Source organism: Manis javanica, chromosome 1, assembly GCF_040802235.1.
Source record: "Manis javanica isolate MJ-LG chromosome 1, MJ_LKY, whole genome shotgun sequence".
Taxonomy (NCBI): Eukaryota; Metazoa; Chordata; class Mammalia; order Pholidota; family Manidae; genus Manis; species Manis javanica.
Window position 1 is genome coordinate 74,536,296 of NC_133156.1, and position 11,652 is coordinate 74,547,947.

The window sequence follows — 11,652 nt, forward strand, 5'->3', positions numbered from 1 at the left end:
TGTACAAATATGGTTTAGAAAAAAAATGTATGTGCTAGAAAATTCATCCAGTTAAATCAACAGACAATACAGCTATTCCAATTTTAATCCTGATAAAAGAATAGAAAAATGATTCACGTTTCTTGGGCTTCTCATAAATACTTTATTTTCTACAGTCAAGGATCATTCTCTAAGATACAAATTATTTTTTCCTGGGCAGCTGAACCTCTTTGTTGCTCACTTAAATCACATATCAAGAGGGGAAAAAATCAAAGAAAGTTCTATAAGTAAAAATAAAGGCAATGACATGGAATTTGAACCTACCCAGTTTTGGGAGTGGGTAGTTGATATCAAAGTAATTTTCATAAAAATCAAGTAGCTTCATCGATGTTTCCAAAGCATAATGCATTTGACTCCATTTGTCTGGGGCTGTATAGATGGACACCTGGGAAATATTGATCAGAAGAAGTGGTCTTTGAGTGACAGCTCTTTGGCACAATTCCATTGGTAACAACCTCACCCAAGGAAAGGCAGACTGCTTTTTTCAGGCAATTATTGAGATACCATTAAACAAGTTGATAGGGGATGAGATATTTTGTAAAGTATTATAGCAAAAGCCAGTCTTGAAAATTATAAACAACCCTGCATCTTCTGTTATAATCTACTGCCTAGGGTGCTAATCTGTACATTTCAAGCTGTGTCAACCCACTCTACCATGACAGCCCACTTGAGCTCATCACTCTCATGTACTCTAGCACTGGAGAACCAGCCTTCCAAAATTATGACCACCAATGCAATTCAAATAAAACAGTTCTGTGAGGTGGGAAAACCTTCAAAAACTTACTGGAGTTTCTTCAAACCAGAAATGCCTCAACATGTTCATTGACTTCCTCCCAGTAACTAGCCATTAAATGGAAAAAATAAAATAAAATTCCACTTTTCTTGAGTTTTAGGTATAGTGCTACTTTCATTTCATGATCTGCTTTCATGTTCTGAATTAACTGAACTCTCTCAGAACTTTTATAGGAGGGATATATTAATGGCTGCCATTTTTTGATAGCTTACCAGGCACTATGCTAAATGCATACACGCAAATTCCAATTTAATCCTCTCAAGAACCTTATGAAATAGGTATAATTATCATATTTGAGAGATGAAGCAATGGAAACACATGGAGATTAAGCAACTTCCTTCAAGTCACCCATGTAGAAAATTGTAGAGCTTAGAAGTGAATCTAAGAAGGCTGTCCTCTGAAGAAAAGTGCCATCTGACCTCTCACACATCTATGCCAAATATATATATGTGCAGAGATGCTATGATACATATATAGATATATTGCTCACAATATATATATCCACATATCCATAGGTATAACATGTATATAAATTAAAATAGCCATTTTAGCTGTTTTTCACAGCATTATTTTATAGTTTTTTGAAAAAGTTTTTATGTCTATCATTTGTTTCCTCAGCAAGGATTTCCTTTTTATTTTTAATGTCTCCATTGATGTTTGCAAAACTTTATGATAATCACTGGGTATTATAAATTTTTGCAAAACTGAAGACTCTAAAAATTATGAAGACCTCCTTTTATCAAGAGAAAAATATATAGAAAACAATCGGTAACAATGTGAACATCCTAAAACAAGATTCTGATTTAAAAAATCATTTTGGTACCATGAAATATAATTGTAGTATAACCACCATGCAATTATTAACATTATATTATAGAAAAGTATTTAATGACATTCAATTTTATGGCATATTTTGGCTAAATTGAGGTAAGATAGTCTAGCTTATTTTTTAAAGGGTATGTGTATATATATATATATATGAGATATATATATATATATACACATATGTGTATATATACTATTATACTGTGTGTTTTACTGTTATGTATTATGTTACATATTTTATATGTTATATATTTATGCTACTGTATACACTGTTATACTGACATACGTATAGAAAATATTTGGAAGGCTTACACTAATATTATCAGTAATTATATCTTGGTGGTAGGATTATGAGTAATTTCTTTTATTTTTTACCTGTCTCTATTTTATAAATACAAAAAAGCATGATACTTCAATAATAAGGAAAAAAAATTAAGAAAATAAAGTAAAAACTCAGTGCATGAAATTAGAACTCATTCTCACCTTGACCCCTGATGAGGTTGTGCCACTCACAGACTTGGAATCACAAACTATGTAGGCTACAAGGTATGTACTCATTTTTACAGTAGTTTCAAAATGATCTTCCAAGAGGCCTCCTTCAAGTTCAATCATCTTTACCTGAAATGAGAAAAGAATCAGTATTTGAAAACTGGAGTATTTTACAACAATGCCTATAACTTGAGCCAAGTAAGTTAGAGGAAAGCCTGACACTCTGAAAGACACTTGACGTCCTTAGAGGAAGGAGATCTATGGCCTCTCATAACAATCTGTGGTCTCTCCTCCCTTTAGTTCTTTTATCCTGGACAGCCTTGAAGATACAGTGCTTTACTTTTGGGATCCCAGAATGATGTCAAATCTTACTTCGTTGCGTGGAAGTGTAAAAGCATCTTAAATGCTTCTACTTTCTTGAAATGCAATTATTTCCAACATTGGCTTAGATTCCAGTTCTGCATTTCTAAGCAAAAATACCAGAGAACGGTCCCTTTCTCTTTGCTTGTTATATAATAAATCTCTGTTGCAGAAAGAAATAGGAAGCAAAACTTGCTTTGCATTATCTTTCTATCCTCTCATTTCTGTGTGAGGTAGGTGTGATTTCACAGGTGAGGGAACAGAATCTCAGAAATGTTAACTGAATTGCCCAAGATCACAAGTTTAGTTCCACGGCAAGACCGAGATGTGGATGTGACTGTGTGACTTCAAAGACATTGCTCATTCTTTCCCTCGCCGTATGACAGCTTGAGTCATGGTCTTATTTTATCTTTGCTTCATTGATCCAGCAATGAAAGCAGTCAGGCCAAGGAGGACATTAGTAATTTAAGCCTCCGCCTAGCTACTGAGGAAGCAAAAAGTTTTAATCCTACAGACTGGTCAGCCACATCCATCAAATTCCCTGAGTAATTACTGAATTCTATCTTCATTTGCTCTGGATAGCTTGTCCCAGAGATGGTCTCTACAATGGTACAATGTCCCTAAATATTGAATGGATACAGATCCAGTAATCTGAAAATACCATTTTCTTCAAAGCGGTAACAACACTTAGACTAGTTTGTCCCCCACCCCCACCTCCTCCAAGGCATCAGGCTTGTGGCCACCAGGGCTTACCGAGCATGTTTTACGTGCGTGGATGAGATTGCAGTTTGCTCTAGTGAGAGAAAATGGCTTGAAGTATTACAATAAACTGCCTAGCCTACTTCAATGATAAAGGTCTGTGCTATTAAATTCCACAGAATTATATAAAAATCATCAATTAGTAAGTTCCAGTAAAGCAGAAGACACTGCCCTAAAGAAAAGCAGCAGCATGTTCGGGGCTGTGATTTTCACCTCAACCAGCAAGTTAATTTTTCCCCAAAACAATCTCTTTTTTAGGAGTCTGTATCAACCTGACTTCTCTAGGTACATACTCCGAGCAGAAGAGAGGGTCATGGAGGGAGAGGGTGTATGATTTGTAGTCTTCTGACCAAACTCAGCAGCAAATCACTTAGCCAAGTGTGTGGAGGAAGGAGAGGAGGAGGTCAGCCTGCGGGATGCTGGGGAAATGAGTCTGTGACACAGACCGCAGGTAGCTGAGATGGTTAAGAGACAAATGAGCATCCCTGTGATTTCTGCCCACAGATGAAGATGTGGCCCGTGGAGGCTGAGTTTTGTTCAGGAACTTGAAGTGACCCATGCAGACCAACACTGGCTTAAATGGAAATGTATAGGGTGTTGATGGCAGTTCTTCCAAAATGGTGATATAAGCTCCAAGTATAAAACACTTGTTGCTAGACAGGAATTTAGCTATTTTCTCAATATTGGCAGGACTCTACTTGCATGACAAGTGTCACCAGCAGGTGTGTGCTATCTCCAGGAATGAAGGGGGGAAATGCCCAAAAGACGTGCTGCCTGTACTCCTGCTTGGCTGGCCACCTCACTGCCCTGAAATCTTGTATTCTTAACTAAACAAATGGAGAACTTAGAGTTGCTTCTTCCCAGCAGTCCAAAAGCAATCGGAAGTGCTGCAGTTATTATCCAGAGAGTACGGTTGTGGCATAACTTCAGCTCTCCTTTTTCGGCTAACCCTGAAAGCTGGGTTGGGCATGTCAATAGGAAGCAGAAAGTTAAGTCAATATTTGCTGAAAAAGGCATGATCCCAAGAACTGGTCAACTGAGGCAATGCAGAGATTCAAGGGCATATACAATGCCTTAAACTTATTTTTCTTAAATGGGAGAATGTACTGGAGGTTTCTAAATACAGAAAATTAAAATTCTAATATAATGAAGTGGCAATTCATGTTTACATCATATTTTAATTAAAAACTTAATAATTTACTAACTGTATTATTACTTTACCCTCCATGATTATTCATATTTCAGAAAAATTACACTGATAGAAAGCTGCCAGAAAGGGAACAAACTATCCTTAAATGAGTAATCGGTTAGAAAGAGTACTTGGAGTTAAATAGATCATTTTTTCCTGAGAATGAGTAGGCTGATTAAATTACTGTCTGTCTGATCATGGAAAAACTGGGGAGTATGTGTTACATGGAGTGTTGTTACTTTTCCTCTTGATCTGCTTAGCCAGTATTTCAGAGTGGATACCTTTTCTAGCATTAAATATGAACCTAGGGAAGTTCAGTGTCTAGCTTATCAACTCATTTCCCCCTCCATCCATAGAGGCCAGCCACTGAGAGGGTAGAGGGGAAAGTGGGCAAGGGCTGAAGCGCTGTCAGGAGAGCCTCTATTTTGTCCTACTTTCCAAGCAGCAGTGGGGAAATGTTCTGCATTTTTTTCATCTGCATAACCGGCATTACATCATGAGTGAGGAAATAGCGAATGAAGCTAAGGTCTTCTGTATCTCTCAGAGACTCTGCATTTTGAGTAGAAATGTGAGCCAATTAAGTGTTAGAGGTCTTTTTCAATTAAAAAGGGTATAATTACAGTAAATAGTTTTTATAAGTAATTTTAAGAACCACAGAATAATTTGGAAGTTAAAAAAAAAAGGATTTCTAAGTCCTGTCACATACTCCTAGATCAGAATTTCCAGGTGGGGCCCAGGCAGGGGTCTCTAGATCCTTACCATGCCCAGTGTGGTCTCCAATGTTGGTATCACCTGGGGGTTTGTTTGAAAGGTGGAATTTTGAGATTCACTCCAAGACTGACCTGATCAGAATCTAAATTTTAAGAAGATCCTCAGACAATTAATCTGACCATAAAAATTTGAGATTGCTGCTCTAGGTGATTCTGAATTTCATTGCTGGCCCAGTAACACTGCTTTAAAAGAACATTGTTTCCATATGAACAAAAATAAAAATAAATCACTCTGTTAAAAGAAAAAAACTTCTGGTGTAACAATACCTCAAATAGAATCATGTTAAAATCTAGGAGGATTGGGGTTATTATAAAATTTGTAGATGGATAAAACAAATTAATGGCTTTAAGTCTGAAAACAATTGAAATATCTTTTAAAAACAACACAACTAAGGTTCAACTTAAGAACAATTCCCTGAAGTTTCTGGAAGTGGCAATACCTTTGGCATGTTGGATAGTGCAATGTGTCCTCTCTCTCTTCTTATCTTGATTGAAAAGTTGGTTTTAAACAATGGTTCATCAAAACAAGGGAAAGCCATTCGTGCTTTGGTTGGCTCAAAATCTGTTACTACAATTATACTGTGAAATGAAGAACCCGCCAGCCAGAGCATAGAAGTGAAATCAAGGAAAGAATTTCATGTAAAACTTCAGAACACAGCTTATCAAACCTGGAGATGATATATTTGATTTCTTAAACTATAATCTTAGTGAATCCAGTATCTCTTTCTGAAAAAAAATGAGGGTAAAATTTTGTTTAGTAGCTGCCAATCATAAATAAGGCACAATGCTACTTATGTGATCTTCTTGGTACTCATGGCAGATGAGAATAATGAGACTTAGAGCATTTCAGTGACCTTGCTAGGATACTTAGCTAGGAAATGCCTTAGCTGGGATAGGCATGCCCAGTCAATTTGGCATCATCAAAGTTGGCTAGGAAATTAGCAGTTCAGTCCTATCTCTAAACTGGAGGTGGCCTCAATCAGACATTTGAATACTTGTATGTTTGAGTGGTGTCTTAGGTTGTGTTCTGAGAAAACAGACCCTGATCTATTAAGAACATGCTGCCCTGAGAAACAGGTAAGAGAGTGAGGGAAACAGGACAGGGAAGAGGAAGAAGCTAGGCCAGACCCCAGCTTCAGCCTGATTGCCAGGAGCTCTGGAATGGAGCTATCCCTTCAACTTTCCCCTCTCCTGGAAGCAAGGAGCTGGGCTTTCATATTCTAGTACCACCTTTGCAAAGGGGCTCCATGCGGGACCTGAGTCCCCAGACACTTCCAGTTCTCTCTGCTTGCGGGCAAAGCAGCTCCAGTCCTCAGAGTGTAACAGGTAGGTAGATACTCTGACAAATTTCTATATCCCATCACCTTGATAATGCTTGAAATTACATAATTACAGATTTTTTCCTTTGGACTTAAAGCCTCAGTTAAGAAGGAAATCTGGAGAGCAGATTTTGATTGGAGAAGGAAGGAAAAATAGTAAAAGTCCAGGGTCAGATAAAGCGTAAGGAGTTGCCAGGGCCAGGAGGGAAAAAAGAGGTGCTGTCAGGATAATTTTGCCTCAGTTTACTTTGTTTCTGTACTGCAGACTAAAAGTGAGAATGGGAATCTAAGTGATTTGGGACCTCAGGATTTCACTTGGTTTTGGTAGCAGGTACTAAAATGTAAAGGAGTTCCAAGTGCCTGGAATAATTTTCACTAATGTGAAATTTTTGTTATAGAAAGTCTATATGGGGAAAGCAAAAATCTAAGATTTTCTCTGCTGCTTACACAATTTTAGTTCTGCATGCAAAGTAGTGACTTCCTGCTCCTCAAAGAACTATTGTTTTATTATTTTACTGGATTACTTTTATACTTTAGGTTAAATTGAACATGTGTGAGTGTATGAGTGAGAGAGAAAGATCTGTAATATTCTGTTGACATTGTCTGCAAATCATTCTGCCTGTTAGACCTACTAGTTGACTGAATAGGAAGAGAACTAATTAGTCGTAAGAGTCAGAAATTGCCTGAAGTTGACTATAGAGGCATATTGGGAAGTGCTAAACTCTCACTACAAAAAATCACCCCCTCTAGTATTCTACATCTCCCAAAATGACATCCTAAAAAAATATTTCCTTTGGGTGAAGTACCCTTGAAAAAATGAAAAAAGCCATCACTGGTCTCCTGGTGCCTTAGTGAGAAGTTGATAAATTTCCTAACAGATACTGTGCAGAACCTGAGAACAGGCTCCTGAGAACTGAAGCTGCAATGGGGGAAGTGTCCCCAAGGGGAGAGCTGTCCTAAGTGGGCTGCTAGGGGGCTGCAGGCTGGACACGAGAGTCGCCAGGAGGCAGTGAACTCCTAAGCCAGGGAAGGCAGGCAGAGGTATGCAGCAGACACTGCTGATCCTAGTTAGGGCTGAATTACCCATTCCCCTTTCTCCATTCCAATGGTTTTATTCAGGAAGGCAATGTGTCAGATACAAGAATCACTTTTTCAGGTTCCCCTGCAACTTAGGGTGTCTGACTCATTCTGGCCTGGTTAAAGTCCTTGGGTTGGAAAGCTTTGTAAAACACGTCAGATTCAGCTAGCATGTTTCTTTTGGCCTTTTTCTTCCCCTATTTTCTCCTTCTTTCTACCTGGACTATGGAATTGATGTTCTGAGGTGCAGAAATGATTTTGAATTAGGGGGAAAACCATATTCCAACAGTGGCTGAGCAGAAAGATAGAAAGGGCCTGGGTCCTGGCTAGCCCTGACAAGCACTCTATCAAACCTGGGCTGTCCTACTCCTGGAATCCTTGTTGCATAAGAAAAATACCCACTATGTGGTCAAGCCATTGCATGTGGGTTTCTTTAACTGGTGATTGAATGCAACTGACAAAAGATGGGGGAGCACTGAGACCAGACTCCTCTTCCCTCCCAGATGGGCTCTGGCCCTGGACAGCCAATCATCCAGTCTAGGAAGCATCCTGATTCCTCTCTTTTTCTCACTTCATAGAACCAATATGTCGGCAAATTTTGTCCAAAACAAAAGCCAATTTCAGTCACTTCTCTTCAGAGGCACTGCCACTAGCCTGGCTCAAGCCGCCATCATTTCTTGCCTGAATTACTACAGTGACCTCCTAAATGATCTTGCTCCTACTTTTTCCTCTCTCTATGTACTCTCAACATACACTCAGTCTCTGTAAAGCATACAGCAGATCCGAACCTTCCAACGACTTCCCATTGCACTGAAATGAAAAGCCTAAACTGGTGGTTGCCATAGGGGAGGAGGATGAGGGGAATGGGTGAAGTAAGTGAAGGGGGAAAAATTAGTGAGAATGTTTTAATATCTTAATCTAGGCAATGGTTACATGAGTGTGTACACATGTTGAAACTCATCAAGCTATACATTAAGATTTGTACATTTATTGTATATACCTCAATATTAAAAAATTTAAATATTGCAAAAGATTTCAATTTCCGGTTGTTTCTGCAAGTATATAGAAATACAATACGTTTTAATATATTGCTCTTCTATATTGTAACATTGTTGAACGGATTTATAAACCTGCTAGCTCTTTTGTAGATTCTCAGATTCTACAAAGATAATCATGTTGTCTGTGAATAAAGACAGTTTTATTTATTCCTTTCCAAACAAAAAAAGAAAGCCTAAACCCCTTAAAAGAGGCTGTAAGTCTCTGCAGATCTGACCCCTTTCTACCCTGCCTCTCGCCTTTGTCACTCTCTGCAAGCTGCACTGGTGAATCAGTCCCACCTTAGAGCCTTTGCACTTGCTGTTCCCTTTTCTGAGGCACTTTGTTTTTAAGATGTACTCATGATTTTCTCCTTTTTTTAAAAAAACAATCAGGTCTCAACTGAAATGCACCTCCTTGCCAAGGACTTCCCTGACCACTCAGAAAAACTAGTCCCAATCCCCAGCTACACTGACTTTCCGTTACAGCACCTTGTTTTATTTCCTTCATAACATTTGTCACTTACCTTGTACATCTAATTTATTTTCTTGTCCTGGTTGTCTCTTCCCACATATCTCACCACTATACATTTAGTGCCTGGAACAGTGCCTGGCACATAGCATGTGCTCAATAAACATGAGCTGATCAAATAGACTGTATTTCTCAATTCTCCAAACAGACTTGCTCCTGCCTCCTAGATTTGAGTCGTGCCATTTCCTGGGTAATGTACACACTCTCATCTCCTCTATCCCAACCCAAATCTCCCTTGTTTCTTTCTGGCCCCTCACTTTCTTTGAAATCAACACTCACCTCCTTCCCTATTTCAGCTCTTTCTGCACTGACCATCCTCTCCAACAGCACATAAGCTGTTATCACAGACACACATTGATCCTTCCAAGTTTTTCATTCTCCAGTGTTTACATCTCTGCATTCTCCCCCACAATCTTCCCACATTGACTGTCATTTCCTTAAGGAATGGGAGAACTTCTGCTTCCAAGTTTCCCACAGTTGATTGGGCTTTTCATAAATAAGTGCTTGAAGCATGCTCTTAGCAAAGAGATGTAACCCATAAGGAAAGTGTCACAAGAGACAATAAACAGCTGGAACATCTTACCTTGTTTCATCACCTTGAGTTCAGTACATGCTTTTATAAAACCCTTTAAAATCATCAGCTAACTTGGCCTGGAAGTCAATGGCCACGTAGTATCTCAGGTCAGCTGTAAGTTTCTCAGGAACCAGCAGTGCAATTTGTTGATGAGCAGGATAACTCAAAACATTCCATTTTTTCCCTGGTTTCTTGTATCTCAAATCTTCCTCTGAATGAAGGGTGGCATTCATGATTTCAACATCTTTGCTCTGCAAGATGATAAATTTGGTGGCATCTCTGACCAACACTTCAATTTTCTCAGAGGCAACAAAGTCCAGGGAGGTGAGATTTGGATGGACAGAAAGGTCATAGTGGAGGGGAATGACCCTGTTGGGAAGCCTTAGCTCACACCAAGGAAATGGTTCCCCATTGGTGGCTATTGGGAAAGCCCCAGGATCCTTATTGAAGTGATCAGTAGATGGCTGAGAACAAATGCATACTTTGGATAGGATGACTGCTGAGCAGTAAAATCCTATGTAAATGTTAAATGTTGGTTTTTTGCATGAATTAACCATCACAGAAGAAAGGAATACTTAATCTATTCTCTAGAAGATGATTTAATATCCAGGCTAAATCTCATAGTTCTCCACAGCACTGCACTGGCTCTAGTAAAGTCACACAGGATCCAAACAGTATGTTTCAGTAAGTAGATTTATTCTAGAAGGGAAAAAACATTTATAGCATGAAGAAAAAGAATTTAATTCGTAAATAAATTCTTAAAAAATAAAAAAAATTCATTTGACTGGGGAAAACCTGCTATCTTGCAGAATCAGGCCAAATATTCACAAAATAAAGTAGAAATCAAGGAATTATCTGGTTATTACAAATAAAAAATTTTAATGAAATGATTCTGTTTTAAAATTGCATATATAGAATTTCCTCTACATTCCTGTGCAATGAGCAGAAGGCAGGTGTGTAAATCTATCACATGTTAAATGTTTTTAACATTTGGCTACATTGTTCTAACAGTATCCTGGACACCTGGAAGTAAACTGCACATGTGTCTCCATTTTGTCTTAAGTCACAAAGAATATTATAGGGTACCAGATATTATTAATGATATTGAAATTCACCTCTTTCAATAAATAATATCATCTGAATGGCCCTATTCTATGACTGCTGTGTAAAGGATGCTGGCAAGTTAGGAGTTTACCACTGGTTTATTTTAGATATGTCAAAAGCTATGGAAATAAAATTTGAGTTTATAATATTCTAAGTGAGGATATTAAAAAAAATTTTTGGTCCTCTTCATCTCTGGGTAACTTAAAAAATACAATTAAGTCAAGCTGAATTCACTGCCTATATAAATAGAACTAAGATGATCTCTTCTTATCAGAAGGAAAAGGCCAGAGAACATGTAAAATTAGGATGAACAATACAGTTAATTTAGGTGATTTAATTCCGACCCTCAACCTGCCACTTGCCTCTGCTTACCTCCTCCCTGCTCCCAACCCAAATGTTTTCCTTTTCTTTTCTTTTTTATCATTAACAAGTTTTCAGAATTAATTACCTAAATAATTACTTCAATTTTCCAATATGTTTTATTGGTGCACATCAACAAGTATTGTTAAAAGAACAAAGAAACAGAAGAATAAAATAATGGTTAAATAATGACTCTTCTTATTCAGAATAGCCAAGATATAGAAATAACCTAAGTGTCCATCAATGGAATACACACACGCACATGCACACTCACAGACATATACATATACACATATATATTCCCATATATATGTAAACACACATATATATAATATAATAAATAAATGAAATATATAATAGGGTATAATAGAATGTTATTCAGTCATGAGAAAGAAGGGAATCCTGCCATTTGTGACAATATGAATGGA

The 11,652-nt window shown here is 37.9% G+C and overlaps 1 protein-coding gene across 1 annotated transcript in view; it reads right to left on the reverse strand.

Moving 5' to 3' along the window:
* ERAP2 (endoplasmic reticulum aminopeptidase 2) overlaps window positions 1–10,451 on the reverse strand; it is a 39,449-nt gene extending 28,998 nt beyond the window's left edge. The window contains 4 exon segments of the mRNA XM_037012014.2: window positions 304–424; window positions 2,141–2,275; window positions 5,665–5,803; window positions 9,770–10,451. Of these exon segments, the coding sequence (XP_036867909.2) occupies window positions 304–424; window positions 2,141–2,275; window positions 5,665–5,803; window positions 9,770–10,317 (943 nt within the window). The 5' untranslated portion in view covers window positions 10,318–10,451.
* Window positions 10,452–11,652: the final 1,201 nt, after the last annotated feature.